The sequence below is a fragment of the Ursus americanus genome, chromosome X (genome assembly GCF_024610735.1).
Source record: "Ursus americanus isolate L20-20 chromosome X, mUrsAme1.1.p, whole genome shotgun sequence".
Classification (NCBI taxonomy): domain Eukaryota; kingdom Metazoa; phylum Chordata; class Mammalia; order Carnivora; family Ursidae; genus Ursus; species Ursus americanus.
In genome coordinates this window covers 115,017,728-115,039,689 of record NC_142164.1, presented here as the reverse complement: position 1 = coordinate 115,039,689, position 21,962 = coordinate 115,017,728, and the positions used below count along the sequence as shown (strand labels likewise).

The window sequence follows — 21,962 nt, the reverse complement described above, 5'->3', positions numbered from 1 at the left end:
TCTACATTTTAACACGATCCTGAGGGGATCTGTGTGCACACTGAAGTAGGAGAAGCACTAGTCCAAACTATAAAATCAAAAGCAACTGTACAGGCACGCAGACATACGCATATTACTTTAAGACCACAGAATGTTTTATGATCGACTCACCATATTTTATATAATAGGTATTTAATAAGTGCACCCTTAAGCAAAGTTTAAGCCATTGTCAGCTAGGCCTGGCCTCCCTATCCCCTGGAGCTCAAGATCTGATCCACTGGAATCTCCAGATCCATGGAAGATCAAGTTTCCCTAAGTTACGTGATACTTCCCAGGGACTCATGTTCCCATGGTCATCTCTGCTGTGGACTCCTCTTTCTGCCTGTGCTGGCTCAGTTCACGGTAACTTAGATAGCAAACAACCCCTTTATCATCTTCCATGGAAGTCCATTCACCAAAGCATTTGTTGATTTTTTTACAACTCATAATAAAACAGAGACATATGGAGACTTTGTGAACATGATTTAAGAAAACTGTATCTAAGCCAGTCTAAAGTTAACACGTTTCCTGGATAAATAACGCTAGAAACATTGCCACAAGATGATGAAATGCCTACCACCACTTCTATTATTTAATATTTTGTGGGAAGTCCCTAGCCCATGCAATTGGCAGTGCAAAGAATTCGAGGCGTTAGAGTGAGAAATGAGGAAGTGAAGTTATTAACTGAGATGATACGAAAGAAGCCCTGGAAAACCCAATATAAACAGAAAAATAACACCAAAGACAATAAGAAAATTCAAAACATTGTAGAACATAAGGTGAACGCAGCCAACAGCGTTCATAAATATGCCAACGGAAGTTTGAAGACATAAGGAAAGAAGGGATTTCCCTTCCACTGCAACAAGAGTTTAAATGCCAAGAAATAAGCTCACCAAAAAATATTTAAGATTTGAAGAAACACTTAGAAATGGTATTGAAGGGACACAAAAGAAGAACCGAATATTTGGGAGGGTCCTGCATATTCTTGCATAGGATGACTCATTTTTCTAAAGAGTTCTGGTCTTCTTAAATGAATATATAAATTTAACATAATCCCAATGAAATTACTGTGCAGGTTAAAAAAAAAAAAAACTTAACCAGCCAACTACAAATTTCATTCAGCAATATACATAAGCAAAAAGTATCAAGAAAAATTCTGAAAAAGAAGTGTAATGAGAGGTTAGTGATTTGCCAGATGGTCCCAATACTTCAGTGAATGTGGTATTGGTGTGTTCATGGATATGACAACAGCTCAGACTAAAAAATCTACAAATAGGTCCAAAAATACATGGGGATTTAATGTCTTAATAATGAGGAGACATCTCAAATCTAAGAATGGGTGAAGGGGTGTCTGGAGGGATAGTTTATTGGATAAATCATCCTGGGACAACAAAGTAACTGTTTGAAAAACAGAGAGGGGGATTGTCGCTGTAATTTATTCCTTACGCCAGGATAAATTTCAACTCTATTAATGTTTTAAAATAAAAAGTGGAAACTTGAAAAAATATGAAAGAATTTATTTAGAACTTAAAAGAAAGTACTTCTGACTATGCTATTAATACTCAGAAACCATAAAAGAAAAGACTGCAAATTAAGGTGCACAAAAATTACTCAAAGCAAAACTCACCGTAAGAAAAAACCCAGGAAAGATGACGAACAGAAAATAAGTCTAACTTATTGTCATGGACTGAACGGTGTCCCACTCAAAATTCACACATTGAAGCCCTAACCCCAAATATCACTTTAGGGCTACTAATCTTTAGGAAGGTAAGTAAAGTTAAAAGAAATCATATAGAATTAGACAAATACCATCTGATTTCACTTACATGTGAAATCCGAAAAACAGAACAAACAAAACCCACAGATACAGAGAACAGATTGGTGGTTATCAGGGGGGAAAGTGGGTTGAGGATAGGCAAAAAGGGTGAAGGAAGCCAACTGTATGACGATGGATGGTAACCATTATTGGGGTGATCACTTTGTAGTGCATGAAAATATCGAACTCAGCAGACGTTGACATTGCAGTCCTGAGTCTGAAATCTGTAGGACAGGCTGTCAGAGAAATACTTCCTGAGCGCCCACCATATGCTGGACATGGAGCCAGTATCAGAGTCCATGGAATGGGTGGGACATGGTCCCCACCAACAGCCTCGCCAATACCTTAGGGAGCAAGACAGACATACATTCAGACAATTGCATTTATTGTGGCTAATTCATAAAGTTACTGTGGGAATATAAGGAAAATGTATTTAGCCATGGCCTTTACTCTGGAGGAGATGACCTCTGAATTGACTTCTTTTTACCACTTTATTTTTATTTTTATTTTTTTAAAGATTTTATTTATTTATTCGACAGAGATAGAGACAGCCAGCGAGAGAGGGAACACAAGCAGGGGGAGTGGGAGAGGAAGAAGCAGGCTCCCAGTGGAGGAGCCCGATGTGGGGCTCGATCCCACAACGCCGGGATCACGCCCTGAGCCGAAGGCAGACGCTTAACCACTGTGCCACCCAGGCGCCCCTACCACTTTATTTTTAAAGGTACAATTCAGTGGCATTAAACACGCTTACAGCTTACAGTGTTGGGCAATGGTCACCCTGAATTGACTTTTAAAGGCTAAGTAGGGGTTATTCCAGTGTAGCAGACACTGTCACGTGCTATAGAAGAGCCCTTCTCTCCCCACCTCCATTTTTTTACACAAATGGTATCATATTTCACAGGGTGTTTTCACTCTCGTTTTTCTTTACCTAAAATATCTTGGAGGCTTTCCATATAGTTACATAAAACATTCCTTTTGCTTTTTATTTAACGGTTGTATATTATTCCACCATATGGATTAATATAATTTATGTAACTGGTCTTCCATTAATTATATAAATTTGGATGGTTTCTAATCCTTTCCTATTACAAACAATACTACAATGAGTAATAACAAACTTACATCATTTCTCACATCTTTAAGCGTATCTGTAGAAGATGAAAGAAAACGGAATTGTGGGAAAGAATAGAGAACTGTGGGAAACAAGGGGAATTGTGGGAGAGAACAGGGAATTGTGGGGGACAAGAGAAATTTTGGGAGAGAACGGAATTGTGGGGGACCAAATTTTGGGAGAGAACAAAAATGTGGGGGAACAGAGGAATTGTGGGATAAACTAGAGAACGGTGGGGAACAAGGGGAATTGTGGGAGAAAAGAGAGAACTGTGGGAGGGAATGGGGGAATCGTGGGCAACAAAAGGAATTGTTGGAAAGAACATAACTGTGGGAGAAAACAGGGAATTGTGGGAAAAAAGGAGAACTGTGGGAAACAAGGAAAATTTGGGGGAGAGAACAGAGAATTGTGGGAAACGGGAATTGTGGGAAAGAACAGAGAATGGTAGGAAACAAAGGGAATTGTGGGAGAGAACAGAGACCTGTGGGTGAGCAGAGGAATTGTGGGAGAGAACAGAGAATTATGGAAAAAAGGGGAATGGTGAAAGAACAGAATTGTGGGGGACCAGAGGAATTGGGGGAAACAAGTGGAATTATGGGGAAACACAGAGAATTGTGGGAGAAAACAGGAACTTACGGGAGAAAAGGGGAATTGTGTGAGGCAAGAGGAATTGTGGGAAAGAATAGACAATTGTGGGAAAGAACAGAAAATTGTAGGAGAGAACAGAGATTTGTGGAAAATAAGGGTAATTGTGGGAGAGACCAGAATTGTTGGGGACCAGAGGAATTGTAGGAGAGAATACAGAATGGGGGGAAACAAGGGGAATTGTGGGAGAAAACAGAATTGTGGGAAACAATGGGAATTGTGGGAAAGCATGGAGGATTGTGGGAGACAAAGGGAAGTGTGGGAGAGAACAAGGAACTATGGGAAACAATAGGAATTGTGGGAAAGCATGGAGACTTGTGGGAGTCAAAGGGAATTGTGGGAGAGAACAGGGAATTGTGGGTAACAAGGGAGGCTGCTGGGAGAGGACAAGGGATTGTGGGAAATAACAGGAATTATGGGAAAACATGGAGACTTATGGGAGTCAAAGGGAATTGTGGGAGAGAACAAAGAATTGTGGGGACACAACTGGAATTGTGGGAGAAAACAGAGAATTGTGGGACACAAGGGGACTTGTGGGAGAGAACAGGGAATTCTGGGAAACAGGAACTATGAGAAAGCATGGAGGATTGTGGGAGACAAAGGGAATTGTGAAAAAAAAACCAGAACTGTGGGGGACTAGAGGGTTTGTCAGAGAGAGCAATGGTATTGTAGCAGAGGAATTGTGGGAGAAAACAGAACTGGTGGACAACAGGGAATGTGGGAAGGAACAGAGAATGATGGGAATCAAGCAGACTTGTGGGAGACAACAGGGAATTGTGGGGGACAAGAGGAATTGTGGGAGAAAAGAGAATTATGGGAAAGAACAAGGAACTGTGGGAAACAATAGGAACTGTGGGAAATCATGGAGACTTGTGGGAGACAAATGGAACTATAGGAGAGAATAAGGAAGTGTGGGAAATAACTGGAACTGTGGAAAAGCATGAAGACTTGTGAGAGTCAAAGGGAACTGTGGGAGAACAGGGAATTGTGGGTAACAAGGGGGAATGGTGGGAGAAGACAAAGAACTATGGGAGACAAAGGGAACTGTGGGAGAGAATAGAGAAGTGGGGGGGGAGCAGAGGTATTATGGGAGAGAACAGAATTGTGGGGGAGCAAGGAATTGTGGGAGAGAATAGAGAATAGTGGGAAACAACAGGAATTGTGGGAAAACATAGAGAATTGTAGGTGACAAAGGGAATTGTGGGAGGGAAGAGAGTTATGGAAAGAAGAGAGAATTGTGGGAGACAACAGGGAACTACCTGCAATGAGGGACACTGTGAAAGAAAAGAGAATTGTAGGGGACCAAAGAGAATGAGAGGGAAAATAGAGAGTGGTAGGGGAGCAGAGAAATTGTGGGAGAGAACAAACTTGTGGGGAAGAACAAGGAATTGTGGGAAACGATGGGAATTGTGGGAAAACACAGATCATTGTGAAAGACAATGGGAATTGTTGGAGAGAACAGGGAATTGTGGGGGACAAGGGGAATTATGGGAGAAAGAATTATGGGAGAGAACAGGGAACTGTGGGAAACAATAGGAATTGTGGGAAAGCAAGGAGACTTATGGTAGACAAAAGGAATTGTGGGAGAGAGCAGAACATTGTGGGAGAAATCAGAGGAATTATGGGAGAGAACAAAATTACAGGGACCAGTGGAATTGTGGGAAATAACAGGAATTGTGGGAAAGCATGGAGAATTGTGGGAGACAAAGGGAACTGTGGGAGATAACAGGGAATTGTGGGAAACAAGGGGACTTATGGGAGAGAACAAGGAATTATGGGGGACCAGAGGAATTATGGGAGAGAACAGAGAATTGTGGGAAAGCATGGAAACTTACAGTAGGCAAAGGGAATTGTGGGAGAGAGCAGAGAACTGTGGGAGACAGCAGAGGAATTGTGGGAGAGAACAGAATTATGGGGGAGCAGTGGAATTGTGGGATACAACAGGAATTGTGGGAGAGCATGGAGAATTGTGGGAGACAAAGCAAACTGTAGGAGATAATAGGGAATTGTGGGAAACAAGGGAACTTGTACGACAGAACAAGGAATTGTGGGAGAGCAGAGGAATTGCAGGAGAAAACAGAATTGTGGGGGTTGTGGGAGAACCCAGAGAGTTGTGGGAAACAAGGGAAATTGTTGTAGAGAACAAGGAATTGTGGGAGAGCTTAAGAATTGTGGGAGAGAACAAAGAGTTGTGAGAAACAATAAATTGTGGGAAGGAACAGAACTGTGGAGAGACTAGGAAATTGTGGAAAAGGGGAAGAATTGTGGGAGACAAGGGGAGTTGTGGGAGAGAACAGAATTGTAAGAAGAAAAGAAGACAATTGTGAGATAAAACAAGAATTGTGGGAGAAAAGAGTATTATGAGAGAAGAGAGAATTGTAAGAGATAATGGTGTATTGGGTAAGAAAATAAAGAATTGTTAGAAATAGAGGGAATTGTGAGAGAAACAGTTGTGGGAGATAAGGGGAAAAACTGTGGGAAAGAAGAGACAATTGTGGCAGTGAACAGAGAATTGTGCTTGAGATGGGATCGTGGGAGATGTGGAATTGTGGAAGAGAACAGAAAATGATGGGCAAAAATAAAGAATTGTTGGAGAGAACAGAGAATTGTACTTAGAGAGGGAATTGTGGGAAACAACAGGGAATGTGGGGCAAAAGGGAATTGCTGAAGTGACAAGGAATTGTAGGAGTCACAGGGAAGTGAGAAAGGGAAGGGAGAATTGTGGCAGCAAGTAGAGAATTGTGGGGAAAACAATTGTGAGAGAAAAGAGGAACTCTGAGGAACAAAGAGAATTGTTGGAAAGAATAGGGAATTATAGGAGACAAGGGGAATTCTGGGAAAGAATGGGGAATTCTGGAAAAAACAGGGAATTGTGGGTGTGATAGAAAATTCTGGGAGACACATGGAATTATGAGAGGGAGCAGAGAATTGTGGGAAAGAATATCATTGTGGAGGAAAAACAGAAACGTGGAAGACAAGGGGAATTTGGGGAAATAACAGAATAGTTGGAGTGATATGGAATTGTAGGAGAGAGCAGGAAATTGTGGGAAAAATAGAGAATTGTGCTTGAGACAGGAAATTGTGGGAAATCAGTTGCATTTCCATACACTCATAATGAACTATCAGTAAGAGAAAGTAAGAAAATAATCCCATTTATAACTGCATCAAAAAGAATAAAATACCTAGGAATAAATTCAACCAAGAAGGTGAAAGACCTGTATATTGAAAACTGTAAGATGCTAATGAAAGACATAGAAGAGGGCACAAATAAATGGAAAGACATTCCATACTCGTGGATTGGAAGAATCCGTATTGTTGAAAGGTCCATACTACCCAAAGCATTCTACAGACTCAATGCAACCCCTACCAAAATTCTAAGGGCATTTTTCACAGAAATAGAACAATCCTAAAATTTGTATGGATCCACAAAAGAACTTGAAAAGCCAAAGCAATCTTGAGAAAGAATAAAGCTGGAGACATCTCACTTTGATTTCAAACTATGTTGCAAAGCTATAGTAATAAAAACAGTATGGTACTGGCATCGAGACAGACATATAGAAAAATGGAAAAGAATCAAGAACCCAGAAATAAACCTATGCATATATGCCCAATTGACTTACAACAAAAGATCTAAGAATATACAATGGGGAAAAGACAATCTCTTGAATAAATGGTGTCAGTAAAACTGGACAGCCACATGCAAAAGAACGAAACTGGACCACTATCTTATACCATACACAAAAATTAATCAAAACATGAAAGCCATGAATATGAGACCTGAGACCATAAAACTCCTAGGAGAAAACACAGGCAGTCAGCTCCTTGACACCAGTCTCGGAGATAAATTTTTGGATTTCACACCATGAGCCAAGGCAACCAGAGCAAAATTAAGCAAGTAAACAAGGAAAAATGAAAAAAGGGAATCATGCACAAGACATGGCATTGTGGGAGCTCTCAGAAGTACAAAAGCAGCACTTTGTACACGTAAGCAACTGGAGATTTGGAAAGGAGACTTACTTTACAAGAACCAGTCACAAATTCGGTTTGTCATTACAAAAGAGCTTCAATTTTTCATCTCTGCTAAACCCTTGGGTCTGACAACAGAAGTTCATATAACATTACCAGGGACTGGCTAAGCCACACGCACTGCCTTGTACAGGCAGATGTACACATACATACACACACTCACACACACACACGCTTGTACACATACACACAAACACACACGTACATATAAATATACATGCACACATATCTTAGATAGTTCAAACATGATAACAGAAATAAACTAATAAAACGGTTAGGAAATTTTTTGAATCTTATAAAAAATAAAACAAGATGAAAAACTGATAGAATAATGTAAGAAAATACAAGTGCCAGTCTAGGAATCCAACATATGAGGAATAGAGGTTCCTTAAAAGAGAACATGAAGAAGGAGGGAGTGGAGCAAGTTATCGAGAAAACTAATAATACAAGAAAATATCCCCAATGTGAAGGTTATGGGTTTCCAGAATGAATGGTCCCATCGGGTGCCAAGCCAACGAAAGCAAAGGGTCTATATCAGGGCACATCTTTTCAGGCCACTAGAAGAAAGAAGTTGAAAATATCGTTGAAGGAAAAAAAGAAATGACATTCGACTTTTCAACATCAACAATGGAAACTAAAAGACAATGAAGCAACTGCTTAACAATTCTGAGAAAAATGTTTCTAAACCTAGAATTAAATATCCAAACTATCAATCACATGGGAGGGTAAACCAAAGACAGCTTCTGATTCTCAAGACCTCAAAAACTGATGTGCTCCCAAAACAATGCAAAGAAGAATACAGGGTATCCACGAACCAGAGAGCCACACAGGACAGGCACAGGTTGAAAGGAAGTCCCCGAAGACGACGACGAGCAGAAGTTACTTCCAAACCGTTTAGAACTGGGCAGTGGCAGAGGTGAGGCGCTTATCTGTGAGTGAGGTCTCAAGGGAAGAAAGGGAAACATACACATTAGTTGACATATTTAAATGCATTGGGAGGAGATTTACAATGCAGACGGGAAGCTTAGGGTTAACCTAAAAATATAGACAGACAAAGGGGAAAAAGGCAAGTATTAAAGTCTATTGAAAAAGTTGTACGAGAAAAAAATTCATCTTTGGTCATAACAAATATTTTCACAGTCACAATAATGTAAATACTAAACTGTAATGTCTCCAAAACCGTAGAACAATTGGCACATGGGGAGGGACACGTGTGTTTGTGTTAGCATGTTGTTTGGAACATGGAAGGAAAAGTAGAAGAAACAGTTAAGGTCTTTGCCTGAGGAGAGTAGGAATTGGGGTTGAAAGTGTCCCCCCAGTCTCCCTACCCACCTACAGCTCTCCTTGAACACCCTATTTGGTAGCTCCTTCTTTATAAAGCATCCTTGTTACTTCTTTCCTTCCTATCCACTTTCTGCACATGACCCTCCAAACAGTCACTTCTTCCCTTTTGCCTCCAATAGTCTGCACATACATACACTGAGATGTAAACATGGTTATTTGTTTGCATGCATGCCTCTCCCATTACCAGAGGTTTGGGGCCTTTTTGTGCCATATGCCCCTGTGGATTGTCGGGAAGCCTATGAGCATCTTCTCAGAATAATATTTCTATGTGCATAAAACAAAATACAAGAAATCACTAAAGAAATCAATTATACTGAAATATAGTTATCCACATATTTTAGAAAAGCAGGTTTTGATCATTAAAGGTCAGGTTCCCCAGGAAATATACACTGATACAATATAGATTTTAAAATGCTGTCTTGATCCAGTTTGGAGGCCCCGGCTAGTGGCTGGTCAGTTCCCTGATTTGAGCAGCTAGGTCCACACTTGCCAACCACCTCCCTTTTGGGCTCTCATACTCAGAGCCACTATATGCTGTACACCTGCTCCGGAGCCTGCCTCACCTGTTTCTTCCCCCTCTCCCCCTGGCTCAGAAGGACTCCAGTGTTTCCACATGTGGCAACCCACCATGTGAGGTATACCCCTCTCTTGGGATCTGTGAGTATAATAAACTGGTTATTCAATGGCAATTCTTTCCTGATCTGTCAACCTCACCAAATCTAAATTACAATAGACTTATTAAAATGGCTGAGACTCCAAGAAATGTGCATCAGAGTGCTCTCGTGAACAGCAATGGGAGACTGACTGGAGACGTTAGACCGTGATGCAGTCACAATGGAAGCCTCAGCCACTGACACTGGGATGGCCCTTCTGAGGCGAGGGCCTGGGGCTTATATACCCTTGCAGAGGCCACTTGGAGGCAGCAGCCTGTCCCCAGGGAGGGGATGTGCTTTTGCCTGATGCAGTTCTCTTTGGCAGAGGGCAATTCCTGGAGAGAGACTCAGCCCAGAGGTGTCAGCTGCTAACAGCCCCCAGCACGCTGGAGATGGCCTGCCTGGCCCTGGAGGGCCATGTGGGCAGGCTTCACAGTTCCATCACAGTGATGCAGAAAGGCATATGCTTCTTAGTAACACTTTTAAGTAACAAGATAAAATTATCTTAATTTCAAAGTAGCGATGAATAGTACTCTAAGGCAGAAACAACCATCATTTATGACAATTTCTCTGTGATTTCTATTAGGGCCACATATTGCTAACACTACTAGGATTTGTTGCCTGCATTCCTGGCGGAAAAAAATACGAAATATCTGTTAGAGGTAAGTGAAAATACAGACCTTCAAGTTCACACACCCAGTTAAGGAGGCCTTGGGAGCCGGAACCTTGATTTGCTCATTTTGGGATTTCCAGAGTCGGCCACAGTTCTGGACACCTACTGATGTTATTTGAGTCACTGTTATATTTGAAACTGATGGGATACAATTTAAAAGACAAACTTTAAAACTAATACCTCTAAAGCAACCCTTCTGCAGCTTCAGGGAGCTACACTGGAGAGCCTCGTTCTATGGAAGCCTCTGGCTCAGCCTGAACTCTGCCTGCCCGCGCTGGCTTGGAAGGGCGGGGCCAGGGACCGGCGCTCGCCCTTATAGGTCGAGGCGGGAGGGGGCGGGCCCGCTTCTGCGTACTCGACGGAAGCCCTTCCTTTTCAGCCTGCGCCCCGCCTCCCGCGCGCCCGGAAGTCCCGCCTTCGGAAAAGGAAGTAGCGGTGCGCTGGGGCGCCGGCGGTGACCGCGAAGATAGCGGTGACCGATCTGGGAGAAGGCGGCCGCGGCTTGGCGGTTAGAGGAGGGGCCGGCTCCTCGGAGCGGCTTGGGACTGGAGTCAGGTGCGCAGTGGCAGGCTGGCTGAGGCCGGTGGGTTTTGGAGTCCCGGGACTGGAGCAGGTGGGACGCGGAGGGACCGTATGAAGACGACTTTGGCCGTGTTCCCCCGTTGGAGGTCCTTTCCTTCCTCCCTTCCTTCCTTCCTTCCTTCCTTCCTCCCTCCCTCCCTCCCTTCCTCCCTCCCTTCCTTCCTTCCTTCCTTCCTTCCTTCCTTCCTTCCTCGAATCCGTTTTCTGCGCTGTACCCTGCCCTGAATTCCAATCCTTTTCTCAGCCCGGGTCTGGGGTTTCCTCTGGACTCCCCTCTGGGTCACCACGTTTAGGGCTTCCTGTTCCCCAGACCTACACTCCCTCTCTGTGACCTAGTTTCCCAGGGACCCCCTTCACCTCACCCCGAAAATCCGCACATCTTAGAAACGTGCCCCTAAAGAGTGGTGTGGTGTAAATTTCACACTAGTATTTCCCAAAGAGGTTAATACATTAAAGCTATCCCTCGAAGTGGATACCCTGCCCTGTAGATTTACATCGGAATGACAAGGAGGAGGAACAAGGGTTGGGCAGATAAAGAAGACCAAGGGAATGGTCAGAGCCCAGGCATCAGCATTAATCTGTCTCTTTGCTTTGGCACGTTTGAGTTTAGAATTGTTTGGACTCAGCCCGGCAGCTCCGACCATGGGTTTGTCTGCATCTACCCCTGCTGTTGCAGTCCAGAGCTCAAACGCTTCAGATCATCAGACGGCATCCCCGCCTTCAGGATGTCCCATGCATGAAGGGAAAATGAAAGGTAATCGACCCTTTGTCTAGAAAATGAAACCAAGAGAATTCTCAAAAGGATTTTAAGGAAGAGGCAGCATAGCACACTAGTGAGGCAAAGTGAGTTCTGTCCTTATGGTGCTACTTACAAGGTATGTGACTGTGGACAAGTTACTTCTCTAAGTTGCAACCTGTCATTCGAAAGATGAGGATATAATAATATTTCACAGGGCTGTTGTGACAATTAAATTAAGATAATGCATGAGAGTGGAGTGATAGCTCCATACATTAGCCCTTACCCCTCAAAGTTTGCAGTCAGTGGTTCTCAACCTGGGTGGCCACCCCCGTTCCCCTGGCGGACATTTGGCAATGTCTTGAAACATTTTTGTTGGTCAAACTGAGAGGCGGTGGTGCGTCCAGTGAGTAGAAGCCAGGAGTTCTGGTAAACATCCCTGAGTGCACAGTGCGCCTCTGCCACAAAGAATCTCCTGGCCCCAAACGTCAAGAGTGCTGAGGTTGCGGAACCTTGGTCTAGATCTGCCTTTATCTGTCAAGGCAGCTTTACATCCCATTGCGTTATTCATCTTTGTAAAAGTAAGTCACCACTCATGGCCTTGCTGTTCTTTCCTTAGGTGCAGAGGTGAGAACGGAGAAGCTATCTTTTGTTCCTCCCTGGTCCACATTTGCTTGAGATTGTTTATATAAAAGTATCGCCTAAAAAACCCTTCCTTGTGTTGTAGTCTTACATTCCCTTGGTCATTCAGCAGGAATTGACTCACTGCCCACTCTGTGCCAAGCACTGGTGGGTTTTGTTTTTGCACTGAAAGAAGAGCAGCGTATAGAACACAACAGTCCTGTGCCTAATGGAGTATACATCTCATCCCCGTAATCCTGTGTGGTAGGGTTTCTCCCTATTTTATATTCAGGAAACTTAAAAGCCACGCAGCTAATAATTGGCAAAGTCAGCAGAAACTCTGTGACCTTGGACAAAGGCAGACCCAGTGCTTTTCCAGGGTTTCTCTGTACAGGAAGAATGGAGACAGAGTTGGACAGAACTGTTGTGTTCCTGCTCTGAGTGTCCCCGGGTAGATGATAGAGCCCTGAATATGGTTAGATTTCATTTACTGTGTATCCGGAAGAGCGGTCAGTCAGATAAGTAAAGAATGTGGATATTTGTAGGCGACTAAAGGGGCTCCTGGTTATAGGAGAAATGTAACAGTATTTTCTCACAGCCAGCCGGGATCAGTTTGAGTGGTGGAGCGGAAAGGTGGTAGAGCAAGTCTCCCTTCACCCCTCAAGTGGACAGCAGTACAGGGTCCTAGGGAATGAGGGTCTGCAAGGAGAAACAGAGGAAAGGAAGTGAAAGGAAATCTGTCTTTGGCGTGTATGGCATCCAGCATATTCTCGGCATTATTGCTGGTGCCTGCCCCCTCTCCTCACTGTAAGACCAGCTTCTCAGTCTCCACACTTGCTTCCAGTAGCACTCTGGATTCTTGGACATCAGCTGCCCTTCCCGCTGCTGCTCTCGTAGGTTCAGACCTTCCCTCTTAAGTGGCATCTGGATCCTGTGTGACTGTGGAACATTTTAATATGTGCCTTTTCTTGCTAAGTGCTTGCTGTCAGCTGGTGGGGAGTAGAACCTCAGCCAAGGGGTAGTTTTCTGTGCTTCTGTCCTGGAGCAAAGCACAGGCAGAGGGGCATTCAGACTTTTCTCCAGGAGCCTTCTTGAAGGCTCCTCTGCTCATTTCCATCTCCTGTCTCTGGTACCTGACAGAAGGCGTCAGTAAGTCTGGCATCCTGTGTCCTGATCAGGGCTGGGCCTTGTCTGGAATCGGAACTGAAAGTCAGGGAAACCCCGTAAAACATGGCTGGGCCTCTGCTTAGGTTCCTCTGCAAAACAGCTCGCTGCTAGGAACCCACACAGGTACCTTCTAACCCATCGCTAAAACCACAGAATGAACAACACGTCTTGCAAATGTTGAGGTGTTTTGTTTTGTTTTTGTTGTTGTTGTTGGGGGCGTGACACAATAAGGGAATGGGTACCCATTTCTCTTTCAAGGGAAAGTAAATTTATAGAACCTTTTCCTGGTCTTTAGGATATTAGAATGTTAGCTCGCTTAGCTCTTGGCAGCTTGGAGCAGTAGAAACCTGGCTTTGCCTTTGATGGTGATCACTGGTCAGAAATCCAGCTCTTTAGGGCGGGGATTCAGAGAGCCAGATGTCCTCCTGCTTTTGTGGTGACACTGTTTTTTTTTTACTTGATTTATTTCAGGCTGTCCAGTGAGCACAGAGCCATCTAACCCAACTTGTGAGAACAAAATGAACTCTGTGCCTGCCCACCAAGATCGTGCGTATGAGTATGTGCAGTGTCCTGTTACGGGTGCTGTGGCTGAGAATAAGGAGAACCTAGATCCTTCTAATCTGGTAATTCACACTCAGCCCCTCTTCCTGGAACTTTTTATGCAGAGATGCTTTTATGGGCTCCCAAGACAGACTGCTCACTGCTAGGATTAATTCTCCTTTACTTTTAAAATAAAGAAGTCTGATATTCCATCCACATTGAAAATCCTGAGGGCATCACTAACTGTAGTTTCAGAGAGTGCCTGATAAAGGAGACACTGATGGCGAAGTGCCGGAGTACGTTGACTGGAAACGAGCCACACCAAAGGAGTATTGCCTTTAGGGATAGTGGAAGGCGGGAAATCCCATTAGGAGTGCAGCTAGAATTGCTAAAGGTGTTTCTGGTCTTGGGAAATCTCATAGGCACGATGCCTGATTAGGGCTCTGTTTTCCAGCACAGCCGGGTACCAGCCTGTGTGAGAGTCACTGGTGTGCTACAGCGTCATGTGGCAGCCACCAGTGGAATGCCACTGAGAAAGCAAGGACAAGACAAGCTTGGCCTCACCACATTTTGTGATAGACAGTGTAGGGATTGGAGGTTTCCTGTTTGAAATCACGTTTTCATGGAGGGGCAGACTCAGATCTGTACTCTGGAAACCCAGAACAGGGTTCTCAGAAGGCCAGAGTTATCAGAAGTATTTAGAAATCTTGGCTAACATTTGAAAGAACTAGAAATATGTAGTCTGAAAGAGAAGGGGTGTGGGATATATGTGTGTATGTATGTATTATAACATTATATATATAAAACATTACCGTTAACTGGGTGGTTTGTAAACAATAGACATTTCTTTCTCAAAGTTCCAGAGGCCGAGAAGTCCTACTGGAAGGTGGCGGCAGATTCAGTATATTTGGAGGGACACGAACATTCAGCCTCAACACTCAGTAATGACCCTGCCAAGCTATAAGGGAACTGCTGTGTTGAGGAAGGAGGTGGACGAGATCAGGGCTTCTCCCTGGAGCACTGTTGACGTTGGAGGCTGTTCGGTTCCTTGAGGTTGGGCGCTGTCCTGTGCTGTAGGATATTAGCGGCATCCCTGGTCTTAACCCACCAGATGCCAGGAGCACCCTCTTTTCCCAGTCACGACAACCTAATATGTCTCCAGACGTTTCTAAAAGTGCCGGCATAAGACTGCTGTTCTAGATAATCTCTAATAGCCCTAGTGGGTCAGAACATGGGCCTTTTGGAATCCCATAGACCTAGACTCTCACCCATGGGACTGTTACCTGTAGCAAGAATATTAGTCAGTAGCAGTCAGCATTTCTTTTGGTGACATCTGTACCCTTGTGCTAAGCACCCTACACGCCCTCCGGGAGTGTCAGTGTCCCCATCTTTAGAGCTGAAGCCACCGAGAACGAGCGAGGACGCCGTTTGCCCCACCGCACACAGCCAGGAAGCGGCAGGTCCCAAACGGAACCCCAGCTGCCTCTGACGTGCGTGCTTCAGGCCGCCGTGGTGGGGGCGCAATGAGGTGCTCGGTGCGGCGCCTCCGTACCCGTGTCGCGCGCTGCCGTCATCCTAGCCGGGGCCGTTTCGTGACTTAGTAACACATGCGTGTGTGCTGGAAGAAATTCTCGGCCAGGGGTTGCCAACCAGCTGGGATCTTGCCCCTGGGAGGACACTGGTTGTCACAGCTTGGGTGGAGGGTACCACTGGGTAGAGAGCAGGGAGCTTGCTAAGTCCTCCAGTGCTCAGAACAGACCCCCGTCACCAGCGGAGCCTGGGGTGAGAACCCTGGTCCAGGCAGGGCGTCTGCACCCTGGTGTTGCTGCCCCTTGTGTCTGGGAGGAAGGAGTCTTGCCCTCCTTCCCGATGGCCGCTGTGGTGCGTCACTGCTGCTCTGGAACGCAGTCAGCCCTGACACTGGAAGCATCAGCAAGATCCTAAAAGTAAAGAATATTTAAAAAGAAAGTGGTGGTGTACCTATATTTTATGATACTTTTCCTCAGAAGAGAGAACAGTCATTTTTGAAAAGCTCGTCATAGAAAGGTTTTTAGAAACAACTACAGCCGTGGTATTAGTTTTTACTTCTTAATCCTCGGGGAGAAAGAGACAGAAAACATAACCACGGTGTGTATTTACCATTTGTGAGAACTTAAACGAGAAGGAAACACTTTGAACTCTGACTCTTCGAAACAGCCAAATTTTCTGGGAGGGCTGAAATTTTGCCGTCGCTGGCTTAATAGGGAACGTGTTTCTTGTGTGTGAGGTGTTGCTTTCCGAAAGTCATTATCATTGTTTCCGCTTTATGTCCGATTTCCAGCACTTAAAAACTCCACTTCATTTATGTAGATGCCACCACCTAATCAGATGCCGGCCCCCGACCAGCCGTTCGCACTGTCTACCGTGAGAGAGGAGTCCTCCATTCCCAGAGCAGATTCGGAGAAGAAGTGGGTTTATCCTTCCGAACAGATGTTCTGGAATGCGATGTTACGGAAAGGGTGAGTGAGCATGTTACTGAGAGTATAAATTTGCTCATCAAATTCATCTAAGAATTAAATGTTAAAGAGGTTTTCATCCCCAAATGTAAGTTTTTATAAGCTAATCAGTATATAATATTCAACTGATCTTTCAGACTTAAAAGAATTTAAGAGCAGGGTCAGTGTATTAGTCGGGATTCTCCAGAGAAACAGAATTGGATGTGTGTGTCTTTATACAGAAAAAGAGATTTATGATAAGAAATTGACTCACGTGACTATGGAGGCTGAGAAGTCCCACAATCTGCAGTCAGCAGGCTGGAGACCCAGGAAGAACTGATGTTTTCACTCCAGTCCAAAGGCAGGAAGAAACCAGTGTCCCAGTTCGAAGGCAGTCAGGCAGGAAGAGTTCCCTCTTATTTGCAGGAGGCTCATTCTTGTTTTATTTAGACCTTCAGCTGATCAGATGAGGCCCACCCACGTTAGGGACAGCACTCTCTTTTACCCGTTTAAATGTTACTCTCATCCGAAACACCCTCACAGACACACCCGGAATAATGTTTGACCAAATATCTGGCCCCCCCCCATGGCCTGGTCAACTTGACACATAAGACTAACCCATCATTGCCAGTAGTAGTTTTTAAAAACACTGTTATGTAAGATACTTAGAAAAAGTTGGGGAATCATCAGTCAGTGGTACTGACCGAAAAAGTGTCACCTTATGGTTCCTTGATACACGTGTAAGTGGTTTTTTGTCACTTGGTGAAATGCATATGTGGATTGATTGTACGGCATTATTAGTAAGGTTTATCAAGTTTTACCAGACGTTCTTTCCTAGGTGGAAGTGGAAGGATGATGATATTAGTCAGAAAGATATGTATAATATCATCAGAATTCACAATCAGAATAACGAGCAAGCCTGGAAGGAGATTTTGAAGTGGGAAGCCCTTCATGCTGCGTAAGTATGTTTGAGATCTTAAAAAAAACATCCTTCCAGCATCTTTCTTATTTCATCTCTGCTTTCTAGAGTTTTAACCTTTTATTCAAACAATGTGTTCCTCTAATCCAACATGGTGGGTGGCGGGCCTGTTTCAGTGACTGTTGTGTGACAGACTCTTCCCACGCAGCTGTATGAAATGGCAGGCATTTTATTATGTTTGTGAATTCGGTGGGTCCCAAGTGCAGAAAGCACAGAGCAGGGATGGCTTGTCTCTGCTCCCAACGTCTAGGGCCTCAGCCAGGTTCTGATCAGGGATGCCTTGACAGCCGTGGGCTGGAATTCTCTGAAGACTGGAACATTTACTTGTCAGCTGATTGATGCCGGCTGTCAGCCAGGGCACCTACCCACAGCCTCTCATCGTGGCTGCTTTGGTTTCCTCACACCATGGTGGCTGGGTTACCAGAGCTAGAATTCCAGAAAGCTCCAGGGAAGCTGCATCCGCCTTGATGACCTGGCCTTACCCGTCCCACAAGCCTGCCCAGATTCAGGGGGAGGGGCCGTAGACCTCACACGTCTCGGTGGGAGGAATGCCACAGCCCATGGAAGGCACAGCACGTGGGATGGGAGGTGGCACAATGCTCTCTGCCCTGAGGCTGATGAGAAAAGTGGTTCCGTTCCCTTAGCAGCATTGACTCCCCAGTAGGACTAAACATCAAGAGTTGTCTTGGCATGCGGGCCTTTTTCTCGGAGAGAATGGTAAGTGCTGTTGCGTGTGTTGGCAGTGATGGACCGTCGGTCTGTCCGAGCGGTGGTCCTCACGCTTGAGCTGCACCGGCATTGCCTGAGGGTTTACTAAAACACTGAGTGCTGCGCCCCCATCCCCAGGGTTTCTGACGTGAGGCCCAGACTTGGCATTTCCAGAACAACACAGATGCTACTGCTTTGAGGAGTCCACTTTGAGAAGGGTAGGGGTGGGGAATGTCAGCACAGAAAGCCAGATTGTATCATCACAGGTGGATTACATTTTACATTCATGATAGGAGCGCCTGGGTGGCTCACTGGGTTAAGCAGCTTCGTTCAGCTCAGGTCGTGATCCCAGAGTCCCAGGATCGAGCCCCACATTGGGCTCCCTGCTCAGCGGGAAGCCTGCTTCTCCCTCTCTCTCTGCTCCTCCCCCTGCTTGTGCTCTCTCTCTCTCTCAAATAAATAAAATCTTTGAAAAACAATAAAAGTAAAAATAAATTCATGGTATAATGTGATTAACTTCTTGGCTAAAGTCCACTGAATGATTTTGTTAAGATGTTCAGTTTTTTTTTAACATTTGGACTCTGAAGTTCGTTAGCACTCCCTGGGTGTCACTGGCTGGTCCCCAGGCCTGGGAGGGGTCCGTGTGAGGAGGGAATGGCACAGCAACCAGGATTCCCTTCTCGGTACCCTGAGGCCAGCGGGACTCAGATTTGTCCTCCCCGCGGCTCGCTAGCAAGGTGAGCCGCAGGTGTCCGATGTGTGCTGGAGCGAAAGCCACCTGCTAACTACTCAGAGTGGGACGTTGGAGCAGAGAGAAGACAGATGAGAAGATTCCACTTTGTCGCTTTCAACCCCTCTTCTGGTCATATTCCAGGGTCCCTCAAAATTAGGTCGGCCTTTTAAAGACACCTGCTACAGCCTCCAGGGGGAAGCTTGCCTGGGTTGAGTTTACTTCTTCGCCAGTGACCTTCTTGAGAAGGGACGCTAGTGAGTAGTTAATAAAGTGAGGAGCAAAGTAACTCCGATGGGCCTCACGTAGGTCTCAGTCACACTGGGGCTTGTTTCCTCCGTCGCACGCCATGAGGCCCAGCAAGGCTGAAGCCTCTCCCTGCATTGACAGTGGCTGACAAGCTAGGGGGCCTGTCGTATTTACTTAAAGAGCTGGTCCGGCACTAATTTCATTTGTTCTTAAGGATTCTTCCAGCATTTTTCTTCATTGGTTTCAAATGAAAGAAGAGTAGAGGATTTTCTTTTATTTAAAAACCCTGCTGTAGGCTGTGAAAGTCAAATGTGTAATGCCCGGTCTTCACATGTCTTTTTTTTCCCCTGAGAATGTGCCTGTGTCCCCCCAGCAAATGGAAAGCCCGCTTCCTGCGTCCTGGAAGAACAGTGCAGATCCTCGGAATGCAGTGGAGGGGGTGCAGCATACTCGATCCAGAAATAAAGAACGACGTTTTTAGGGAATAGGGATATTTCTTTGAATTGTGTTGGAAGTTCTCTCACTCTAAGCGTGAAATTATGTAAAATGTGACATCACATTTTTCAGTGGAGGGAAAGTATTTTAACAGGCCGTTCTTGTTTGGGAATTTCTAGGGAGTGTCCTTGTGGTCCATCGTTGATCCGGTTCGGAGGTAAAGCGAAAGAGTATTCACCAAGGGCAAGAATTCGTTCCTGGATGGGGTGAGTGACGGTGCAGAAATGTACGTTCCTCACGTCGGGGTCTCAGAACTGCAGGGCCATCTTCCAAGACGTTACCAGTATTCAGCTGGAGAGTTCTTCCTCTCCCTCGACTTTGCCTGTTGGTGGGCAGATTTCTTCGGGTTTCATGCGTTGTTCCCTGATTATTGTAGCCCTGAGTTGAGTTGTCTTCTGTGTTCTCGGAACTGTCCTCTTCCTCCTCCCGTGGTCTCTCTGCGTCTGAGCACTTAGCATCCCCCCCTTTCCTTCCAGCGTAGACTGATTATTAGCTCATACTTGGATCTCTGCAGTATCTCAGCCGACCTCCGTGGCCTGGGTCCCTTTCCTGTTGACCATGTTGCCTTGCAGACAAATGACCCGTCCCGTGAACCTGGGCTCGTCATGGTTCTTCAACACTGTAGACGGGTTCTCTGAGCCTCACCGCACCCCCCCCCAGCTGGATGTTTGACCCCGAGAGCAAGCGTTTTCATGCTCACGAGCACGTTTTCATTTCAGGTACGAGTTGCCTTTCGACAGGCACGATTGGATCATCAACCGTTGTGGGACGGAAGTCAGATATGTCATCGACTACTACGACGGCGGGGAGGTCAACCAGGACTACCAGTTCACCATCCTGGACGTCCGGCCCGCCTTGGATTCGCTCTCGGCGGTGTGGGACAGGATGAAGGTCGCGTGGTGGCGCTGGACTTCCTAAGTGCTGTTTTGTTAGAGATGGGAAAATAGAAACTATTTTTCTTCCGAGCAATACATTAAACTATTTTCCCCAGACCGCATTGCTCTCATGATGTAATGGGAATGGCAGGTGGGTGAGGACACCTTTGACGCCCCATAGAGAGGGGGCCCGGCCCCGTGTCCTTTGGTGTTTACCTTGCGCAGTTTATAGCAGGTCGTTGCGGGTTTCCTTCCCTCTTGGCTTAAGTGGGAAGCAGTCCCTTGGTTTTTCCTTCAGCTGCAGTATTGCCGGTGTATTTAATCTAGAAAAGTGAACAGTGTCTGAAAAAGAATGTTTCTTGTCATGTGAAGAGAGCGGCTTTTTTCCTTACTGTTTCTCAGGAACACTTGAGACGTAGCCCCGGCAGCCCGTGTTCTGTCGAGGAGTTTTTAGCCGGCCGGGTGTTTGAACGAATACTCTTCATTGCAAATAAGTGGTTCTGCTTTCGCAGAATTTACCAGCGTGTCGCTGGCCCTGCGAGAGTAGCGCGCCCTTAAGAAAACGCAGAGCTGTCCGCTGGCAGTGCTCTCAGCAAAACGAAGGCGCGTCTCGGCTCCGGATTCTCAGTTGTGAGAATTTTTCAGGCTGGACCTTGTTCTAGAATAGTTTCAAGTCCCCCATGGTTTGATGATGCACGTGCATTGGAATCCATGTTTTCACTTTGTCAAGATTTGAATTCCCGCTATCCTGCCACGTGCCTCTGCTCCCAGCAAGCATGTCTTGTTGCCGGTGGCATTTGACGGTTGACCCCGCCTCGGAGTTCCATTTCTCCTCCTGCCGGCAGCCCTCCCTCCAGCCGGCCTCGCTGGGACCTGGAAGGCTCGGCACAAATCGCAGCACCACCATGGTCCCTCTCGAAAACACACTTCTGCTTTGTTGAGTGTTAGGATGCACGAAAAGAGTATTTTTCCCAGATACAGAATGTTTGTATCAACTCACTGTCTCGGCGCAGATTTTTTTCTTTTCTTAAGGGAGCTCTCAGTTTGCCGTTGAAATTCTTTCTACCGGCGATTCGTCAGCCGGTGGTTCTGCGTACAGCAGCGTGAGATGACTGTTGGGGGGTTTTCTTAAGTGTTGATGATAATCTGTTGATTTCCCTGGAGTCTAGTGTTGAGGTAGTAGAAGGAACTGGAGTCTGCAGTGATTCATTTGATACCGATTTCTTTGTTGTGTCGGTTTTGTGTGCTGGTTTCAAAATCCAACAACTTGAAACTCTTCTACATGTCAAAATGTTTGTATATTTTAAAATAAAATAAAGCTGATAGTTCACGGGTTTGGATTTGAAGAGTCACTTCACGTGTCGCAGTCGTTCTGCAGAGAGAATCTTTACAGAAGTGATGCTGTAGTCTCGCTGTTAGTGGCTGTTTTCTTCTCTCTCAATCACGTTTTAAACTACCGAGAAAGAATTACTGTTGGCATATTTTTTTGGTCCTCGGTGCTACCGAGGAAGTGTCGGGTA

General features: G+C 45.4%; 2 protein-coding genes across 4 annotated transcripts in view; one reads left to right on the top strand and one right to left on the bottom strand.

Moving 5' to 3' along the window:
* The window catches only part of MID1 (midline 1), a 573,199-nt gene extending 562,653 nt beyond the window's left edge, over nt 1-10,546 (bottom strand). For both annotated transcript variants that reach the window (XM_087860132.1, XM_087860136.1), the window contains exon 1: nt 10,294-10,546. The gene's annotated coding sequence lies outside the window, so the exon portion shown is untranslated. The remainder of the gene's footprint in view (nt 1-10,293) is intronic.
* A 153-nt stretch (nt 10,547-10,699) lies between these two features.
* HCCS (holocytochrome c synthase) lies at nt 10,700-20,560 on the top strand. 2 transcript variants are annotated; one of them, XM_045790456.2, is made up of 7 exons: nt 10,700-10,841; nt 11,479-11,622; nt 13,864-14,015; nt 16,282-16,430; nt 17,245-17,364; nt 19,687-19,773; nt 20,287-20,560. In XM_045790456.2, exons 2-7 carry the CDS (start codon nt 11,511-11,513, stop codon nt 20,483-20,485), a joined length of 819 nt encoding a protein of 272 aa, XP_045646412.1. In that variant the 5' UTR covers nt 10,700-10,841; nt 11,479-11,510; the 3' UTR covers nt 20,486-20,560. The 2 variants fall into 2 exon arrangements, with proteins under 2 accessions (XP_045646412.1, XP_087716506.1); XM_087860380.1 differs by having other exon boundaries at nt 10,763-10,899.
* The last annotated feature ends 1,402 nt before the right edge of the window (nt 20,561-21,962 follow it).